The sequence below is a fragment of the Xenopus tropicalis genome, chromosome 8 (genome assembly GCF_000004195.4).
Source record: "Xenopus tropicalis strain Nigerian chromosome 8, UCB_Xtro_10.0, whole genome shotgun sequence".
Lineage (NCBI taxonomy): Eukaryota > Metazoa > Chordata > Amphibia > Anura > Pipidae > Xenopus > Xenopus tropicalis.
The window spans coordinates 28626941-28649474 of record NC_030684.2 but is presented as its reverse complement, the minus strand read 5'-3'; the positions used below and the strand labels follow the sequence as shown (position 1 = coordinate 28649474).

Below are 22534 nucleotides of genomic sequence, written 5' to 3'. Positions count from 1 at the left end.
ATGTTGGGGAGAAGAGGTTTTCTAGATTAAATGAAATAAATAAAAAGATTATACATGAAACCATTGTTAGGCTAATGTTCAATGAAGTGAGTTTGTTGTCTGCGATAGATCTCTGCTAACGTGAGCGACTAAACGCTCAGAAGTGCCCTTCCACCATTAACAGTAGGAGTCGCCGGTGAAAAGGCCTACGCATCGCTTTGGTCTGGCAAATCTTCCTCTTTCAGGCAACTTTGTGCGACTTCAGAAACCCGAAGAAATGTGTAGGCCTTTTCCCCGGCGACCCTATTGTTTTGGAGCAGTTAGTTGTCCGCGGTAGCACGGATCTATCTTGGGCGACTATCTCGCTCTGTGGGACATATTAAGACAACCATAGTTCCCAAAATATCTAGGAATGCAAATACTCCTCCTTCTCCTCAAATCCTACCCGAAGCTCCATTTGGGAGCGCAAATATTCCCCAAATCTCACCCTATCTCACCCTTTATGCTACCCCACCCATCCAGGCACAGTTCTGACCCCCTTAGAAGGTGCAACCTCACAGTTTAGGAACCCTTAGCTAGAGAAGGGAAACAAGCAACCGATCTGTTGTTGTAATATAATTGAACAGGACAAATATTTACTCATGTACTGCAATTAAATGAACGCTTAGTGAGTTATTATGACTTGAGCTTGAGTGAGAAATATATGCATGGGACCTGTGTGTTTAGAAATCCATTATCCAGAAAGCTCCAAATTAAAGGAAGGCCATCTCCCATAGACTCTATTTTAATCAAATAACTTGAATTGGAAAGATTATTTCCTTCTCTGTAATAATAATAAAACAGTACTTTTGTACTTGACTAGCTAAGCTGTGTGAATCCATATTGGAGGCAAAACAAGCCTTTTGGGTTTAATTTCATGTTTAAATGATTTTTTAGTAGCCTTAAAGTATGAAGATCTAAATTATGGTAAGATCCCTTATCCGGAAAGTCCTATGTCCCGAGCATTCTGGATAACAGGTCCCTTTCTTTTTATATATATATATATATATATATATATATATATATATATATATATATATATATATAAAATATGGTCCTGTCTAGGTAAAATAAACAGATTTATCTTCTGCTAAGGCCTATAAATACATAAATCTAGGGGAAAAAATTTTTGTACGCAAAAAGCTGTGGCCTTTAACAGCACACAGGGTCCCCACATCATGAATTTAATCACGCTCCAGAATTCCCATATATGCCTACGCACAAATGGAGTCTCTATCGGCACTGTCCATCTGTGCTTAGCGAAGATGAGAACATGGCTTTAGAAATTTTTAAAATTCTCTGTTCAGTGAATATTGAGGTCAATTAGGAACGCTGCTTGCGTTCTGTACCCTGAGCAGATTAGACAACCCTCCTCCCTTCCTTCCCCCCAGCACCGCCAATCTCTGCTGTACTGACCCACATTCCGCTAAAAATCTGCCTCCTCTTTGCTCTACCACTGCAACATGAATTCTCGCTACCACCATTTTTTTTCTTCTTTTACAAATTTTGAGCGGTTCATTTCAAGCTTTTTTCTCTTGTAATGGCGGCTGTATGGATTTTTTTTTACTCTAGTCCATATATGTGACTAGTCTTTTTCATAGTGTATATTTAATTATGTCAAATGCATGGTTTGTTTTCAAACTGTGCTACAATCTATGCTCCAGCATATTGCACGATCAGTAATAGCTGCTTGGCTTTGATAAAGAACGTTTATGCTACTGTTCCAAGACACTGCTATAACAGGTCTTAAATTCAAACATCATCCCTTTTAAATATTTCTATTTTTTTAATGGTTGTCTAAATAGGGTGGGGCAGTCAGATATTTCTTATTTAGAGTTGTTTTTATTGTCTCACTAAACTGTCCCATTTCTGTTATTCTACTAATTAAGCTTGCAATGGTTCAGAATTATGATATATAAATAATGGGTTTCAGAGGATCAAGGCTCTTTTATAAAGGTATAAGTGCTGCATTGAGAGAAAAAGTAAGTAGACTACCAAATGATGGTACCTGTTGTAGCAAAAGGTATGGAATCCCTTATCTGGAAACCAGTTATCCAGAAAGCTCATAATTAAGAAAATACCAAATATCATAGAGTCCATTTTAAGAAAATAATTCAGATTTTTAAAAAAAAAGATTTTTCTATATATAAATTTTAGCTGATGTAAGGTGTAGCAATCCATACCATGGAAAAACTCTTTATCTGAAAAATCCCAGGTCCCAAGAATTCCACATAATAGATCCTATATCTGTACTACCAAGATACCAGATGCTTATGATGATAAAGTGTATCTGAAGTAGTTTGTAAATGCTACCAAATACTTGTTTTGTAGCTACAGTTTCCCTGTAAAGGAAATGGCTACCCAAAAAACTCTCCTTGCCTAGTAAAGATAAGCATTAAACATAAATTGAAATATTTGAATGGTTTTAAAGTTATTGATAAATGTAATTGCTATTAAGAGCAGTATCTGTCCAGATGGTTCTGAATCCTGAAACAAGATAGGAGAAGCCAACGGATTAACTGGCCTGGAGGAGAACTGGTTTTCCGCTACATTGTTTCAAAAGTCAGAAGCAGAAGGGAGTGCATAGAACAGGAAAGTATAAGCAAATAATGGTCTTAGTTGCAATTACATTTACAAATAACTTTAAAACCAATTAATATATTTTAATAATATATATTGGATATTTGCTTAGAATTACATTTTATTTTATTATGGCTAAACAAATATTTCCTTAGTCATTTCGGTTTTGGAGTGGTTCCATGCATCCACTACTCTTACTGATCCGTATGAAAAGAGGACAGAAATATACAGTGACAGAATGACTCTTTTTAAACCTTCTGTCTATAAAATTAAATTCAACAGACAAAGCAAGAGAGTTGCCCCAGAGCTTAAATTCCAAAGCTTTCACAATTTAACTCCCCCCATCTCAAACGTTCACCCAGGAGGAAATCAAACTTCCTGCCATCTGCGTGCCTTAACCCTATGATCTCCGAAGGCTTTAAGACACATATGGTAGCTTTGCAGGTCTCCACTCTCGGCCTCATTCAGATGCCAAGGGAGCTGGGCTCTGTGCAGCATGCTTGGAATTTTTTAGCAGCTGTCCTAACCCTTATTTAAACATGGCTGCAATGCCTTTAAACATGTCTCACGTTGGAATGCTTTGGATTTCTGTGTTAAAAAGCCAACAATAACACAAGCAAGGGGACCATTTAATTTCATTATGACAATACACTTAGATATGAGGCAGCACATTTTCTCCTTTTGAACAGGAAATAATTAAGTAGAGCAGGGTTCCCTATTGAGCTGAGCTGCAGACTGTAAGGTGCTGCCACCCCATACTCTCAAAATAATGAAGAAATTATAAATGCGCATAGTCTCCAAAAAAAGTGGATCTTTGGCCAGTTTAGCCACACACAGGGCTGGGAAGTTTTAATTATTTGACCAATGACCATAACATAGGAGGCCCTGAATTCTGCACCCACAGACAGTCATGTTACTTGGACATTCAGATAACCACTTTTCCCCAGCAATTTCCATTTAACTGTGAATTTATTTTAAAAGAGAAATCGAATTACTGTAACACTGTCAATTGCCAACAAAATCTATACAACAGACATTGCAACTGCTGGGGGGCAGCAAAAGAAGTTCCAGTTTATCATTATGTTTATTTTTTAAAGTTTTTTTCCAAAGTTTAGGATGGACCCTAAAATAATGTTGCTTTTAGCTACACCACTTTATCCTACCTGTCATGCATAGATAGACAGATTTTATTGCAATGATTTATTTCACAACCAAGGCACCTAATTAGAAACTAAGCAGGTGATGAACAAGCATGCAATGCTGTCCTGATTTTTTCCCACTAAACAAGCAACCTATATTTAAATCAAATATATGGTAAAAAGTGTTTTATATAAGATTTATCATGCCATTGTTTCCCTGGGTACTCGAGGAAACTTTGGCCAACTTGCCCATATGTTTTACCACCAGCAATTCACTTTATTGCCAGTTGGAAAGCATTCACAGATAAGTTACCCACAGTAGCAAAGATTTATTGAAGGTGACTGATCTTCTAGTGTGCCAGCACCCTTACAAAGTATATATCAGCACAGCTTACAAAAAGGCATATATACTTGCCATGTTTCCTCTAAAATTATAAGTGAAGATGCCATATGGATTGCCCCAAGCTAACTAATTCTACGGAGATATAAGTTTAAGATTTTTCTTCTGTTTGTGGAAACTGTCCAGACAAAATGACTGCAGCCCCCATTATAAATGTGAATATTCAGGAAGATATGTTCTAAAAATTGGGAATAAAGGGTATTTCTAAATAGATGTGTTTTCCCTTTAAGGAAAAGGCAAACTAATATACTGCGCTCTGCATCTGTAGATGGAGGGCTGGAAGATATTTGGCACCACAGCCAACGTTTATTGTGGCAGAAAAGCAGTGATTGGAATTGACAGCTGGCTGGGATCTACAGTAGAGAAGCCCTGAGCTCTCTAGAGGGGGAGGTCAGGGCAGGAAGGAAAAAGCTATGCTAAGAGGAATAGGCAGCTTGCTAGCCATGCTCCTCTACACCACAGAGCTGATGAAAGCGATGGACCTCATCTGGTTGGAGGCTGTGCCATTAGGTGGGTCCCATGGGGAGGGGTGAGAATAGACCAAAGGAAAGGGCGCAGAGATGAGAGGGACAAAGAGAGAAGTGATGGGATAAGGGAATGCATCGCCATAGCAAGAGCGTTGGCAGTTGCAGCCACTGGGGGTAAGTAACATGTAGGGAAATGCTTTGGGCAAACACTGCTGAGAGTCAACAAAAAGAAGCGATTGTCTAGCTTGTCTAGTGCCGTGTATAGCGCTCTAAATTCTTACAAGAGCTGCGTATGTCTGGCTGCAGAAACCATTTATATAGGCGTCTAATTACAGCCCATTCCTAATTCTCTCTCTGCACGAGTCTAGGCTTTTGAACTAAACTTTAACTGAGAGTAATATGAGGGGAGGATTTGTTCCCCCCTTGCCTTGCCGCCTGCCTGCATTTGCTCAGCAACCATAAAATGAGGTCAGCACTTGCATGTATTTGGGGCCTGTTAAACTCCAGCGTTGCCTTAAGAATCCCTGGTCACCTCAGACGACACTGGCCCTGTGCCACTTCATACAGTGCTTTTATGAGTTTTCCATCGCTACGCTGTTTCCCTGTTGGCTTGCCTGAAACAGGCTTGTTCGTTTACATTAAGGGCAGTCACATTTAATTAGCTAGATTGTCCGTTTAAAAAAATAAGTAAATTAAAAAAAAAATAAGTGTTCTTTGTACTTTCCCAATCTGTAATCATTAAAGAATTAGGATAAAGTAACTTTGCCAGTTGATAGAACATATCCTTGAGGCTCTGACTTGCAAATGCATGGTGAATGGGTTAACACTTTTCTGGATAAATATAGAACTTTCCACTTTCATTCTACTGGTGTTACCCGCCAGAGCTAGCTGCTCAGACGTTCGCAGCAGGGTTCCCTGAATTACCGGCGCTGCAGAAGACCAGATACTAACATTTACTTGGATTAAATTGCCTAATGCTAATGGATACAGAGTATGTCGCTCACAACAGCGCACAATACTTAACAAATTAACAGTGCTGCCTTTGTGATCAACAGTTACACATCCAGCATGGGGTATGTTATCCAGAAACCCGTTATCCAGTAAGCTCTGAATAATGGGAAGGCCAGCTCCCATAGACTCCATTTAAACCAAACAATTCAAATTTCCTTATTCTTTTTAATAATAAAACAGTACCTTGTACTTGATCCCAACTAAGATATACTAAATCCTTGTTAGAGGAAAAACAATCCTATTGGATTTATTTAATGTTTAAATTATTTTTTTAGTAGACTTAAGTTCTGGAGATGCAAAATTCGGGAAAACCCCAGATCTTGAGCATTCTGGATAACAGGTGCCATTCCTGTATAAATATAAGATGTTTCTTGCTAGAAAGGTTATAAAGCTAATTATAAAGATAATTTGCAAGCTTACTTTTCTGTACAGCATTTTTGCGCTAGTCATAGGCTGTGTAGAGTTGGGGATTTTTTTGCAACGACGGGCTGCTATTCTGTGATTTTGCTTTCTAGGTTTTGCCTGGTGTAAGGACTAGCAGTCTATCTGTAACCATACACTGTGAGAGTTATGTTTCAGGGGTAGTTTGGGCCCAGACTGTGGGCATTACGCCAGAACACAGAGGGGTGGGTGGTGTACAAGATGAATGGGATGGGGGAGATACAGGCCATGCAGATATATACAGCGTTTTTTTTTATCGCTCAAACAGAACACAAATCTGGTCTTATTAATACAATTTAATTATACAGAGAGAAACATTGTGTGTCATTGTTCATGTTTTAAACTCTAATAAAGAATGATTCATTACTGGCTAGGTAAGGTATTAGGCAAGTTAGAGGGCTTCCTATGGACATCAAACATCAGGAGAAGGGCCCTGAGTTATAGCAATGTACACATACACTTCTGAGAACATGGCACACACAAAAGCATATATGAGTTTATATGTTCCACCCTGTGTCTGCATGGATTTCCTCCCAAAACATACAGACAGGTTAACTGGCTTCTGACTAAATTGACTATAGTACGTGTGAATGTGATAGGGACCTTTGTATAGGAGATTGTAAGCTTCTCTGGGGCAGGGGATAATGTGAATGATGAATAATCTCTGAAAAGCACTGCAGAAATGTGCCTTTTAAAAAAAAATGCATTGTGCATCACGCTGATCAGGCCCTGACTGACATTCTGTGGATTCTGGCAAATGCCATAGACCAGGGGTGGGCAAACTACGGCCCGCGGGCCACATCTTGCCCCTTGGCCTTTTTAATCCGGCCCGCCGACGACGCCAAGTCTCATCACGCGAGACTTGGTGTCATTGGCGTGCCGGAATTAAAGAGACGAAGGGGGCCGTAACGCTGGCCTGGCCCTGCCCACCCTGGCCCGGTCCGACCCGGGGGTGAGTAAATGTGGCCCGTGAGCCAAAAAGTTTGCCCACCCCTGCCATAGACAGTCACTATTTAGTGGGCTGGTGGGGGGGGGGGGGCTGTTTGGGCCTCTATGTACTTGAAATGCCAGGGTCTATTTTAAATCCCAGCCCAGGCCTAACACTGATATACACTGCATGCAACCCAACCGACAATGTGCTGCCCACATACATCTCAAGGGATAGGATGGGGCTGGTACATCAAACGACAAAGAGCCACCTCCTTCACTGTACTGAATTATAACAGAGATTATGTGACTGGTGGAGGAGGGGAGCTGTGAATTCTTTTCAGTCACTGTAACGTGCCCTAAGGACACTAGGTAGAAAGAAAAAGGGATTGCCTGCCCTGGTGTGAACCCAGTTTAAAGCTGTCTATCCAGAAAAAGTTCTTTCGTTATTACTAACAGGAAACAGAGCTACTAAATGCACTGTGTGGGAACTCGGACTTTAAAAATAGCTGCCAGCATTGTAACTTGAGCAGGTGAACTTGTACTGTCAGAGATATATAGCTTCGCATAGGTTCAGATACCTTACTGCTCATATATAGAGCATCAGTAACTCAGGGTCGCCTTCCTCTTCGCTTTGCATCAGAAGGGGTACTTTTTGCCTGATGATAATGTGTAATGCTTAATGCTATGGAGCAAATACGATTTACTTTCTTTCCATACGTGGATAACCTGATAGTTATATGGCTGACTCAACTTCCTTTCTATCAGTAACACAACAGTTCTTTCTTGCTTTATCACTGAGAGTGCGCTAGTTATAGTCAGTGCAAGTGATACATAGCAAATACATGTATATTTACAGTAATGCTGGCTAGGGTAGCCTGCAATGCACAATTGCTGATGATACAACTCTTGTAAAGAGATACCAATTCACATTTGGCAAGACACTTAACTGCTTGCTTGCTACATTTTATGCAGGATGATACAGGTTCTGAAAGAGAGAGCTCGGCAACTATTTACTGGAGTTGCCTTTTGGTACGGAATAAAGTAAATTATTAAGATAAAAACATGTTATGTTGTTATTACACTGCTATAACAGATGATATGTTTCAACGATTGGTAAAAACACTGGAGTGCATAACAGACATATACAAGTACTTTTGGGCTCCAGGGCCCTATTTTACCCAATTCTAAGCTCTACAGTCAGATAAAAATAAAGTATTTCGGTTCTGAATGAGCTGCTCTTGCTGTAGGAGAGCGGTTACCAGACTCATGCTACTCTAACAATACCATTATCTCTTGATGTGAGCAATTCCCCATTCCCCCTGAAAAGGGAGACAGAAGCACAGAAAATCCATTGGCTGCCTTTCTCTTATTATCATGCTTGGCATCTGTAGCTTCAAAGCTTTGAATGCAAAAAGCAGACTAAACATCTGTATAATCTGTACAGTACATTCAATCCTCCCCCAGTTGATGGCCCAAGTGGTGCCTTAAGAAATCAGTGCTGCATGGCACAGAAAAGCAGCCTTCCTACTAAGCCAATTGTAGGGCATATAGCTGCTTTGCCAGTGTTCAGTTTGACCCTTAACTATCATTTTGAAATATTTGGCTAAAATGGAGTCAATAGGAGATGACCTCCCTGTAATTTGGAGCTTTCTGGATAACAGGTTCCCAGATAACAGATCCCATACATATATATGGGATGTTATATAATGGTTATACAGCCCTAACATATCCTGCAGAGAACACAGCAACATTTTTATGACTGCTATGGGTATTATTGCTAGTGCAGATTACAAAGCATACAAAATAACAATATAGCAGATGCCCACAAAAAGACAACACCCATGCAAACATATAAATGCAACGGAGCAGAGAAGGAAATGTACTGTGCACACAATATGCTAAGACACTTTCATTAACTGTATGATCAGGAAGAAAAATGTAAAATAAACACTACTGATGAAGTGAAAGAAACATATTCCCCGTTTATATTTGTGATTAACTGTGTTCCCATGAAATCAATATTTATTATTCTGATAATGATGATGATGGACATAACAGTGAAAGCATCTCTAATCATTTTTTTCCCCCTCTGCTTGCTCCCTCTATAGGATCCTTGCTGAAATCCGGTCGACAATCAGGTGAAAACCCATACCATCTACTATGTGCTTGGAAACCAACAATGATGTACTTATATGCTCAAACAGATTACAAACAGCAGTGCACCAGACATGGGTGTCCACACTGTAGTAATAAAAATACCTAATAAAAAACAGAAGAATTCTGTATTGTATTTGCCCACAACTGCAGTGTGGACACCCGTGTCTGTGAGGTACCATAGTAGTGCTGGAAAATAGGTGGAAAATAATACCCTGCATTAACCAAAATACGCTCTCTGAAGACATTAATCGAACTCCTGGAATGTGCGGGCCTCAGCAGATTTTCTGCCTCTCTGACGGCACTGGAGCCCCCAACTTGAGGGCTTCAGAGAACATTCAACGCTGTCGGTGAGTTTGAGAAAGTGTAAAAATATAAACCATCGGCCGTTGACTGTACCCTGAGGCTTTTCACAAAAATCCAAATCTCACTAAAGAATACCAGTCTCTGGAAACACCAATCTTCCATCGGTCACGCTGTGAATGTCATTATTTATAATAAATGAGGGGGGTTATATTGTGTTGTCACATCTTATAGTTACAGCTACAATAGCTGAATGAGCACAACACAATAGCATTTGTTTCCATTTGATTTTTAGATTTACTTACTAGTAATTATTTGGTATAAGGTGATTGCACCTATGGTTTTTGACTGTTAGAATATCTGATGCCAATATATTTCTAGTATGATAGAAGGTCTTATCCCTAGCAACTCTGCAACTGGTCTTCATTATTTATTCATTTATTTTTTATTATTTATAATTTTTGCATTATCTGCCTTCCTCTTCTGCCTCTTGCCAGGCTTTCAAATGGGGGGTCAACCCCCAGCAGCCAAAAAACTATTGTGATCTTACAATTGTATTAGTTATTACTTTTTAATCTGTATCTTTCTATTCAGGCCCTCGCCTGTTCATAATCCAGTATCTCATTCAATCCACTGCCTGGTTGCTACGGTAAAAAAAAGACCCTAGCAACTATACAGCTGTTAAAATTCCAAACTGGACAGCTGCAGAACAAGAAAAGCTAGATAACTGAAAAAAAAATAGAAAATGAAAACCAATTGCAAGTTGTCTCAATGTCGATATCATACTAAAAGCTAAATTAAAGGTGAAAAACCCCTTTAACAGATTAAACAGATTTCAGGTAAGGTTAAAACTACTGTAATGCTGCCATAAAGGAGGATATATATATGCCATAAAGGAGTTTGCCTTTACTCCCCCCGCACACCTTCCTGTATTGTTTTGTAGGATTGGGTTACCTTACAAGGCAACATGATGGGTTGTCTGCTGTTGAGAAGGAATGTAAAAAAAAAGTAGGCAGCCCGGGGACAGGAATGTCACATTTCAGCTAAGCTTGTGGGAAAGAGGTAACATTCTTTATGTTCTTAAAAAGTCACTGTGAAAGAATTACAACTCAGAGTAATACTGGGCAATGGAAACTTACCAACTTCCTGAAGTGCTGAAATATTATAGTGAAGGGTGAGCATTTCCCTCCCAGCTCCTTGATTATTGGGCTTGCCACCATTAAAAAAAAAAAAAAGTAGGGAACTGAGCGCTATACCCAAACCCAGCACAATGTTTATACTGGCTTTCTCAATTCTGAAATGAGAAAGCTAGTTGTATGACTGGTGAAACGTCTTCAGGAAAAACACAGCACAGATATGGTCCCCCTTTGAGTTTACTTGTAGCATGTTATCGAATGCCCTATTTCTGGCAACTTTGCTATAGGTTTTCATTACCACTGCTCTGCCAGGCAACAATTTTATTGTTACTTTTGTTACATAGCTTTCTGTGCAGGCCCCTATTCATATTAATGCCTTTCTTCAAGACTAGTACCTGGTTGCTAGCGTAAATAAGACCCCAGCAACCAAATGAAATACCAAACTGGAGAGCTGCTGAACAAAACGCTAAATAGCTAAAAAAAAACATGCAAAATAAAAAATGAAGACCAACTGCAAATAGCATTGATCAGAATATCAAAGTCTACATTATACTAAAATTTAATTTAAAGGTGAACTGCCCCGTTAACTTATCAATCAGCCTTTAGTTTTTGTTTCTTCCATGCCTAAATTATTTATCGATTATCATTTTAGTGTGTATCTTACCCAGAGAACAGAACAAAAATGGCAGCGCTATTCAGTAAAAGTACATAGTCTACGAGCCAGGAATGCACCAGTGTAGGTCAGTGTCCCCTCTATGGGTGAATAATGCCATGTCACTGTCCCATCAGTCAGTACAGAAAAGCTGCCTCCTTCCCAACTAGAATATCATGTTCAAGACTGGTAGCTTGTAGAGAAGCCGGCAGTCTATTCTTCTGTCTTCTGTTACAACCTTGTTCCAAGCTCAACATAATTAGGCAGAGTCTCTCACATTCTGCAGTAATTACAGCTAGAGGGAACAAGGCTGCCCATTCATACCTCGCAGCCACGTGCTGGGAGAGGCTTAATACCAGAGGCTCTTCCCCAGGGTGAGTGGCTGCTGCCTACAAGCGGCACACACTTATTTTAGCAGGTGTTCTGCCAATACCGGATGAGAGCAGAACCCAGTCAGAGGCCTCAAGTACACTGCACTGTAAAGGTCAATTTCAGAATTGGAAAGATGATCTGGGCCAAAGTGTCAGATTTTAATTGGGTGGTATATTCTCAGCACAGAGGATTTTAACACCGCCAAGTTATAGCTTATATTAAGGGTTGTCCAATAATAATGGAGAAGTAATTTCACATTTTTTTGGGGGGGGGGGGGGGTGTTGGAGTCAGGTACAGAATGGAAGAACCTTAACTCTTGCAGCATTTAGCATCTGAGAGTGAACTGAACTGATAATGATTTGTGTGTGTGTGGCACCCCTAGAGCTGCTTGTGTGCGGGGTTTGCCTAATGGTCGAACTAACAGGCCCACAGATAGCTATCGGACAGGTTTAGAAATCCTTTTGGGGTGAGGACTGCACTGGCGTGTTTAAGTTCATTGGCCTCTGTTTTGATCTAATGGATGGCCCAAGGGCCAAATGATCACATCAGCCCTATACAGCCTAGCACAACTCTGAAATCTCCAGTGATTCATTAGGCCACACAGGCTGACTGTTGATCTGCGGATAAATGCAGGATGTGAATCAGCCCCTACACCATGAACATCCTTTCCATGTGCCTCTACCCAGAGCTATTGCATTGGCCTGGCAGCAGGCACACAGAGCGGATTTTGGCACCGAAATGCATACTAATGCGTTTTTTGTGTACTTATGTGCACCGGAATCTGCTCTATGTGCCCACAGTGGGGCCAATGCAGCGGTTTCTAAAATCAGCCCCGATCGATCCGGTTTTCCAAAGTCGCTCAAAGTTTCCTCCTGCAAGCAACTTTGTGTGACTTTGGAAAACCAAAGCGATGCATAGGTCTTTCCACCAGCAATAACCTCAGTCGCCGGTGGAAAGGCATTTTGGAGAGATTATTCGCCTCTCCATGGGACACTAGGGTAAAGATACACAGAGCTACTCATTAGCAGCTACTTTTTCACAGCTACTAAATACCCTGCCATATACATTACAGAGAACTGCCTCTGATAAAACACATGTAGAGACAATTATCAGTAAATGATCAGCATTGTCTATTTTAGTAGCAGTGACAAGTAGCTGCTGCTAGTAGCTCCATGTGTCTTCTTACTAAATGATCAGCATTGTCTATTTTAGTAGCCGTGATAAGTAGCTGCTACTAGTAGCTCTGTGTGTCTTCTCCCTTAGCCTTAAGGTCCCCATACAGTATAAGATCCGCTCGCTTGGCGATGTCGCCAAGCGAGCGGATCTTTACCCTATATCCCCACCTACGGGCGGGCGATATTGGGTAGCAACTTGCTTTAAAAAAAAATAATCGATTGGCCCGGGGCCAAACGATCGGATTAAATTTGCGGCCATGGGCAGTCGGTTCTGGGACCGCATCAACGAGCCGATGCGGTCCCCGATCCGACTGGATTTTCTAACCTGGCCGATCGATATCTGGCCAATTTCAGGCCAGATATCGGTCGGCCAGGCCGCTCGTTTCTTCCCATACACGGGCCGATTAGCTGCCGAATCGGTCCAAGGGACCGATATCGGCAGCTTCTATCGGCCCTTGTATGGGGGCCTTAAGGAAACATCTAGGATAGAGCTATACAAATAGAAGTTGGATACATTTTTATTCTATTTTAACCCAGTCATAGTTTGTCACAGTCTCTTCCATGCCCATAAACTAGAAAACCTACCAGTTAAACACTTTGTTTACAGACCTAAATTGACTTGGATCTTTGGATCACGTTGGAAATGCTTAGGTCTGTACTACAGCCTGCCTCCCTGCAAACCAAAAAAGGGCTAATTATGTATGATAAAGGGCATAATTAAATATGATAAGAAGTAAAAGCACTGGGATTCTTCTCAACTCCAAGGGACAAGACAACACACTTTATCACCTATGCGGAGTATAAATGGAACGACAATTTCTGGATTAAGCACAACAGTACATAATGTAATGGCTGCAATAAACATTCATTGCTGTCGGTGGGTTGTAGTTTAGAAAAGCTCATTGATCAATGAATGCAAACTGCAGACCACTCCACAAAGGTGCAGCAGGACCAGAGAACCAGCAGCGGCAATACAAGGTCTCTGCTGAGACTGAAACATTGGTTTAATAAAGTACCTGTTTTTTTGTTTTTTTTCACTTTGCAAGACCTGTGAGTGCAGTCTTATATGATGTTACTTAGTTTTTTTCATTCTGGAGTGCAAACTATACACTGGACATATATTTATTTATTGCTTCATAACATCTTGTTGTAACATCTTGATTAAGGTTCCAGACTAGGACCGAAATGTCAATGTAATTGTATGAAGCAATAAATTGAAGTGAACATTAATGGAGTGCACAGTACTTTCGGTAAAAGATGTTAAATACAACTAAATGCAGCACCCAACCATGTGAGAGAGAACATTGATGTTTAAAGGGAGTGCGGACAATTTGATATACTATATATATATATATTTACAGGTATGGGACCCTTTACCCGGAAATCTTCAACTTATGGGAGGGCCATCTACCTTAATTTTATATTATACAGTTTATTTTAAGCACATATTTTTAATTTGTAAAAACAATTCCCATGTTTTCTTTAAGTGCCTTGTACTTGATGAGAACTAAGATGCATGAATCCATATTGGTGCCAAAACATTCCTATTTGGTTTATTTCATGTTTGAATAATGCTTAGTTGGTATGAGAATCTAAATTATGGAAAGATTCCTTATCTGGAAAACCCCAGGCCCCAAGCATTTTTGATTAAAGATCCTATGCCTGTATATATATTAAGTCAATTGCTGTGGGTAAAACTCATCTAGGAGGCTGTAACAGCACCCACGTTGCTAATTATGTAAAGCATAGGGTATGATTTTTATGCTATTGTTGACAAAATAAAAAATGAATGTAAAAAGTCTTTATGGACCTATAACTTTTCCTATACCACTCACTGCTGAGAGGGTTTGCTTCTCAGTACAAGTGCTCTAATTCACATTTCTTTACTGTGGCCACCAATAAGCTTATCTCATTATCACGGCAATATGGGAAAACGTGCATACACTCACATACACATGACGAAACAGTCTGCCCATCACACAACCGGTGATTTATTAATGTTATTCATTTTGAATTGAAACACAGAGGATAAGGGGTGCTTTGGTTATGTATTTTATAATACATAGGGTCTTATGTCTGATAAAGTATATACAGGATGATAAAGCAATTAGAAAAGCACCACACCACATCCACTTCTGGCAAAGCATGTACTGTATTAGGATGAAGACATACTGAGCTACTTAGAAGAAGCTACTTGTTACGGCTACTAAATGCCAGAAAATACCTTGCCATAAACAATACTAAGAATTGCTGCTAAAACACACAAGACAATTATCGGTAAATGATAAGCATTGTCTGTTTTAACAGCCATGACAAGTAGCTGCTACTAGTAGCTCTATGTCTTCACCCTGAAGGTGCCCATACATGCTAAGATCCGCTAGCCTGGCGAGGTCGCCAAGCGAGTGGATCTTCTCCTGATATCCCCACCTACGGGTGGGCGATATTGGGTGAACTGAATTAGAACGCCGGTAAATAGGGGAAGTTGGTTTGGGGACTGCTTCAACGAGCTGATGCGGCTCCCGATCCGACTAAATTTTTTAAACTGCCCAATCAATATCTGCGCGATTTCAGGTCAGATGTTGGGCAGGCCTGTCGTTTGTGCTCCTACACAGGCCGATAAGCTGCCATATCGGTCTAAGGGGCTGATATCGGCAGCTAGAATCGGCCAGTGTATGGCCACCTTAAGGGCAATGACACATGGGTCGGTCGGTCGCGGCGACTAATCACAGTGACTATCCCACCAAAGGGTAATGCATAAGTTGCAGTGACATAATCACCCACGCAGGTTCGCTGCATGGATTAGTCACCGTGACTTTTTTAAAAGACACAACGACTAATTGTTGCATGTGTCATTGATACAGGTGAATAAACTACCCCCAGGTAAGTCATTAGCTTTAAATGTCAGTACTTCTTTCTTGATGCAGCATTTTGCCTTTAGAAAACATTATATTTACACACAGTGAAGTTAGAGACGCTACAGCTGATTTTGTTATATCCACTGCACGCAAATCAGGGCTGCACATTCAGCGTAATGGAACACATGGAGGGTTAATCATTGTTCTGCTTGCAGGGAGAACTGCGGCAAGAACAAAGTATTTAATTGCCTGTCATGCTTTTCCCATTGAAAAGCATGAGAAACCTTCTGCCTGTTGGGTTGCCAGAAAAAGATAACAGCCTTAATATCTCACTTATATTGCTTACCTATTACAGCAATGTCAGGTACAGTGATCTGGGCACCCAAGAGTTTAGTAGTTCTGATAGCGGACCAAAAAAAACATGTGCAATAGCTTCTCATGGACTTCAAGCAACACACGTGGTACATCTGTCGATCAGTTAGTTACCTCTCAAAAACTTTGACTAATGTATTTTTGGGCCATAGTTGCCCCACTTGAGAGTGCGCTGCCTTTGTCTGGGTGAATGCCACTGAATAGAAAGGGCCTCAGTACTACTACACACCCTGGCAACAAAACATCCGAAAATGCTGCACATCACATTGCTCTTAATAACACTGGCATCATATACAATTTTTTAACAGTTGGAGTAATGTGCCAATGTCAGACACTCAGGCAATGGAGTACCAACCGGGAAAGTTAAAATGAGCTCCACTATTTTGTCGAATGATCAAAATCCCAATCAACCTATGAATACATCTGGCATACAGTATATAGAATTATAAAACAGACGAAATAGACCAAGTTTAGAAAAGCTGTAGTCAGCAACACGCATACAGACACATATACAAGCGTGTACCATTTCAGATGGAGGGACACTTTAAAAGGTTTTTAAAGAACGACAGGTCTGACCCACAAAATAATGAAGCTTATTGCTGTTATTTTTCTTCAAAAATGCACTTAATATTGATGTCATGAAGACCCATGGACTTTATGTCCTCTTAAAAATGTTTTTTTTTTTACATCTGTTGCCTGCACTCTGTGGATTAACGCTGCCCCCTGGTGTCCGAAGTATATGAAGTGAATACACTGTAGCAGAGAGTTTCCTAAATCATCCCCAGTGGCTCAGAAGCAACATGTTGCTCCCAGTGGTCTCAAAACAGGTGCTTATTTTTGAATTTCTGGATTGAAGGCAAGATTTGGTTGCATAAAAACCCAAATAGAGTACTGCCAAATAGAGCCTCTATAGGCTGCCAGTCCACATAGGGGCTTACAAATAGCCAACCATAGCTCTTATTTTGGCACCCCTGGAACTTTTTTCATTCTTGTGTTGCTCCCCAACACTTTTTCCATTTGAATGTGGCTCACACGTATAGACGTTTAGGGTCCCCTGCCCTAGACGGACCTTACCAGTGGCTAGTTTGGTTACCCAGGCTGAAGGCCAGGTAGGGAGGTATTTAGGGAGAATTGCTCTCCAAGGTATTGTTAAAATCATAGAGCAAATTATAGCGTTCCATGACAGTTCTAGATAATCTCTGACATCTTATTCATGGTTTGACATAAATCAAATGTAATTTAATTTACTGCTCATTAAGAATTTAAATCACTTATAAATTAAACTTATAAATTTCAAACTGTACATCACAAATAATAATATTTTTCTACCATTCTACCGTAATAGCTCAGTAAAACCAGGTTACCAACTGTTCCAACTTGATAGATTAGTTGACACATTTTCCAGCAGTTGCAGAGGCTTCGGGTACTACTGAGAAAGCTCCCTAGGCTTAAGCGAAGCCTATAATTAACTGATACATTAGTTGCTGTAGTTTCTCTGGCACTGTGGAAATGTGTCTGAGCTATATAAATTATAATAAGTAGTAAAAACTTTTCAAAATTAAATCTTTTAAAACAGGTAAAAAAAATAGAAATCTTGTAAAAGTGATTATTGGCTGTATAATATTTGAAAATTATATGTATTATAATAAGGAACTACCCTTCTAATACACTTAAACTGCACAAGAATCCAGGGATTAAACTGCAACATGTTGCGCAACCATTAGCACTACATACATATACACGTATCGGACCCCTTATCCGGAAACCCCTTATGCAGAAAGTTCTGAATTACGGAACGTCCATCTTCTATAGACTCCACTGTAATCAAATAATTCCCATTTTTAAAATGGTTTCCTTTTTCTCTGTAATAATAAAACAGTACCTGTACTTGATCCCAACTAAGATATAATTACCCCTTATTGGGGGCAGAACAGCCCTATTGGGTTTATTTAATGGTTAAATGATTCCCTTTTCTCTGTAATAATAAAACAGTACCTGTACTTGATCCCAACTAAGATATAATTACCCCTTATTGGGGGCAGAACAGCCCTATTGGGTTTATTTAATGGTTAAATGATTCCCTTTTCTCTGTAATAATAAAACAGTACCTGTACTTGATCCCAACTAAGATATAATTACCCCTTAATGGGGGCAGAACAGCCCTATTGGGTTTATTTAATGGTTAAATGATTCCCTTTTCTCTGTAATAATAAAACAGTACCTGTACTTGATCCCAACTAAGATATAATTACCCCTTATTGGGGCAGAACAGCCCTATTGGGTTTATTTAATGGTTAAATGATTCCCTTTTCTCTGTAATAATAAAACAGTACCTGTACTTGATCCCAACTAAGATATAATTAATCCTTATTGGAGCCAAAACTATCCTATTGGGTTTAACTACTGTTTAAATATTTTTTTTTGTAGACTTAAGGTGCGAGATCCGAATTATGGAAAGACCCCTTATCCAGAAAACCTCAGGTTCCAGGCATTCTGGATAACAGGTCCCATACTTGTACCAGGCAGAGCCATAGAAAATTATCTAACAAACATTTCTTTTGTATAGCAAATTATCTTGTTCATTTCTGTTCATATATACAGTTAAAAGTTGCTGTTATATATATTGGCTATCAATGCATTCATTCATGTAGGAATTCACTGTACAACACGTATTTTAAATCCACTAGAGGGAGCTATGCAGCTGCAAAGAATGAAAAGCTACCCCCTGCATTGATATCTACAGGCACGGCATGGATCACACACATTGTACTATTTATTGTTCATATATTATACTGTACAGCAGAACAATAGAAAAGTGTAAGTTCATATATAAATACAGGTTAGTAATAATGTATGCCCACCTTACCCTTTATTGGTATTGGTAGGATTGAAAGATGAGAAGTCTGTTAAATTTACTTTGACAGCAGCAGGCTGCAGACTAAACATCCCGGATTTATTAAGTTATACAGTATCCCACACTGACAGCAATAAGAACACTATCCCACTTATAATCTACAGTATGGGCACAGTATCCCAGTTTAATGCAAGTTCTTTAAGGGTTTTAGAAGTCAGCTGCTGCTGCTACACTATAACTCCCATCATCCAACAGAATGTTGGGCACTATACTTCAGCAACAACCAGTGAGCTGCTGATTGTAGCTTCTGAGTCTACCCTTGCACCTCCTACACAAATCCAAATAAAAGAATCATAGCAGCTGTTTTTATCACACGGGGGGTTGTTACACTTACCAACCAGGGAGTTCATTTTAAATCCATCAGATGAAAGATCAGACATGTTCCCTGTTGGAGAGAGAGGAAAGTTTCTATTAGCTGACATTTACCTTACCCAAGACCATGGGTGCATATTATATATATATATATATATATATATATATATATATATATATATATGTATGTACACACACACACACTTATGGCTTATTTTCCATCAAAGGATAGACAACGTCACAGATCACTGACAAATGAATGAAGGAAATCCCACAAGAGAAGAGAAGATAAGTCTAAACCGCAGACAAAAGATCAACACAATTTCATATATTTTAGGTAGATACTATCTTTTTTTTCCCACAAAATCTTTCCCTTTATATAGGGTTCATCTGGTTTTGTTGCTTAAATAAATAAAACACCCACATTAAAATAAACTGGAAACTTTTGTGATAAAACGTAAAAAAAAATCAAAATCTGTGCAAGTGTGCAAGCACTGCAGGGAAAGGGTTACTGATATCTCTTGGATACAGTTGGCCGGCATACAGTAGGGGATTGAAAGCAAACAAAGGGAAGGTCTTCTAATGTTTAACCTGGCACGGGTCAGCTCCTCCTGCCCTGCAGGGGGTAAAGGCAGGGGTCAGCAGATGGTCACTTGCAGTATATACCTGCCTGTGTGTGTGTGTGTCCACTTCTAAGAGTGGCCAGATGGCAGGACATAGTCTCTGATCACAACTGTTACACAAGCCCTGGCTTCCACGCAGCACCTGCCCACATCTGGAACCATTTATCATGGAACAGACCTGAGTTCCAGTGAAAGACAAGCCGCACACAAGCTCCTTCAGCAACAGAATCAAAAGGAGCAGTCAGGACTGCTAAGGAACATGGGGGGGATGTACAAACCACAGCCTTCTAACAAACAGGATCTTTCTTGTATGTGTAATGATAAATGGAGGATAAAAACAAGCCATCCAAAGAGCTGACAATCTATTGTTGGTCACTAGGGATAGGGGGGCAGTTGTTCCAACAGCACAACCACATCAAGTACAGAGAAACCTGTGAATGATGTAAAGGGCAAGACAAACCCACAGGGCTACTATATGATTTATCATGTCCAGTAGTACATTACAACAGCATTTGAAGCCTCCAACCACACTCCATCTGGCCAGGCCCAGTTAAATGTGAGTGGCCCTAAGGCTGTATAACAGGACATTTGGGGTGGAGGTACCCGTGTTGTTTAGAGCTAAGTCTACAGAGGCCTAACGTACCTTAGGCAGCAAAAATTAGCTTTTGGCCGTCACTAAAGACCTTCCCTGTGATGCTAATGCATTTCCCAAACACACAATCCAGAACAATGCTTTACCCTCCAGCCTTATTCTGGGCCACCCACCTCCCTGCAGACATAAAAGATCATTTTTACATATCTGCTAAACATGTTATCTGTTAAAATGGTACCAAAAATGTTTTTTTTGCACACATGACCAAAATGAAATAAGACATGTTGGGCAAGTACTGCCCATAGCTATTGCCATAGAGACTTGAGAGGTATACAATTTAAGCTGGATTTTATCATTAATATACCACCATTTGTTAGACCGATCATTCAGTATAGAGGGCAGCATAGTGGCTTAGTGGGGCATTTTATCTGAAAGGTGATACTAAACACTAAGGGCTCTGGCACACGGGGGAGATTAGTCGCCCGCGACAAAACTCCCTGTTCGCGGGCGACTAATCTCCCCGAGTTGCCATGACCCGCCATCCCGCCGGCGAACATGTAAGTCGCCGGCGGGATGGCACACGCGGCAGCGCGATTTCCCGAAATCGCCGAAAAAGACTCGCGAGTCTTTTCTTCCTGTTCGCTGGCGACTAATCTCCCTGAGTTGCCTACCCCTGCCATCCCACCCGTGAACACGCAAATCGCCGAAAAAGACTCGCGAGTCTTTTTCGGCGATTTCCTGAAATCGCCCCGCCGCGTCTGCCATCCCGCCGGCGACTTACATGTTCGCCGGTGGGATGGCAGGGGTAGGCAACTCGGGGAGATTAGTCGCACGAGGGATCTGACAGGTAATGTTAAAGCATCAGAAAATATTTTTATGTCAAAATTGTTTGGGTTTTTCAAGTAGATGTTTGCCTCCTGATTGCTCAATACGCTTGTCTTTAAATGTATGTATGTGTATGTTTATATATTTATTTCTATAGTAGATTCATAAGTACCCCTTTTTCCATAAAAAGAGAACGATTTTGCCATAGAGAATCTCTGTACTAGTAATGTCACCATTAAATCAAAATATCTCTTGACGTAAATCAAAATTTTTTTACTTGGGTTCTGATATGATATTAGTTAAGGACTAATAAAAAAAAGCCAATTTTCATGACTAAATAAGTATTTTGCCATTTGTATGAAAATTTGGTCCTAGATACAGGGGTGGCATTGCTTCTACAGAAAATAATTAACTTGTTGCTCTTTAGGGCAACAGTATGGAAATTCCCACTCATCTTACAGGAGTTTCAAAAGGTGGAACTCAGGGCATAATTTGTGAATCCACATGTAAGCAGCATGTATTGCTCCAGCTCCACTACAGTTCTTGAACAGCGTATAAGCAGATTACATAAATTAGATGAGGTAAATAAGGTACAATAAGTACCCATTGTGTATTTTATATTTTTATGTTAACTTTGACCTTCAAGAGGCAGAAACAAAAGGGCCATTAGTGTCAGCAAGGCAATTTGTTTATTGTTGTTCCTTGTTGCTCAGAGTAATGAAGGGGATACCTTCTAGGATATTTCCTAATAATTTGCCCATGTTTCTACATAATGTTTGATAATGTGTCATGCAGTATTTTTTCACAAAATGTATTGCAGTAGTTGTTGGCAATTATCCATTTGTTCCAAGAAATACAAGCAAGTGAAGTACTTTTAGGCTACTGCCACACTGGGAAGTTTTTCATCTTGTGTATAAGCACAGACCAAGACACTGCCCCTCCGCTCCACTCTCTAGTGTGTCTGATCCCAAAGACACTGCATTGGCTTCGGTGCAGACACACAGAGCAGATTTCAGCACCAAAACTTGTGAATATGCATTTTTGTGCCGAAAAACACTCCATGTTCTGTAGGCAGGCCTCCACAGTGTCTCTCAGTGCAGACATAACTGAGAACTTATCCAAGCGGAGGGGCAGTTTCTCAGCCTGACCTGTGTGGCTGAAGCCTCAACCTTATCTACCTGTGTATGGGCACCCCCGACGGGCCTACCCGACTGAGATCTGGCCTAAAATTTATGTGGGCATATAGGGAGATGATCTGCTCAC

At 40.2% G+C, this 22534-nt stretch overlaps 1 protein-coding gene and 2 non-coding genes across 4 annotated transcripts in view; 2 read left to right on the top strand and 1 right to left on the bottom strand.

Annotated features, from left to right (window-relative positions):
* nr6a1 (nuclear receptor subfamily 6 group A member 1) overlaps nt 1-22534 on the bottom strand; it is a 159928-nt gene that overhangs the window by 92332 nt on the left and 45062 nt on the right. For both annotated transcript variants that reach the window (XM_012968267.2, XM_012968268.2), the window contains exon 3: nt 19254-19304. In XM_012968267.2, coding sequence (XP_012823721.1) covers nt 19254-19304 — 51 coding nt within the window. The remainder of the gene's footprint in view (nt 1-19253; nt 19305-22534) is intronic.
* On the top strand, nt 9459-9553 carry mir181a-2 (microRNA mir-181a-2). The gene has a single exon (NR_049610.1). It is a non-coding gene; the product is annotated as a microRNA mir-181a-2 (primary transcript).
* mir181b-2 (microRNA mir-181b-2) lies at nt 13626-13708 on the top strand. Its single transcript, NR_049594.1, has one exon. It is a non-coding gene; the product is annotated as a microRNA mir-181b-2 (primary transcript).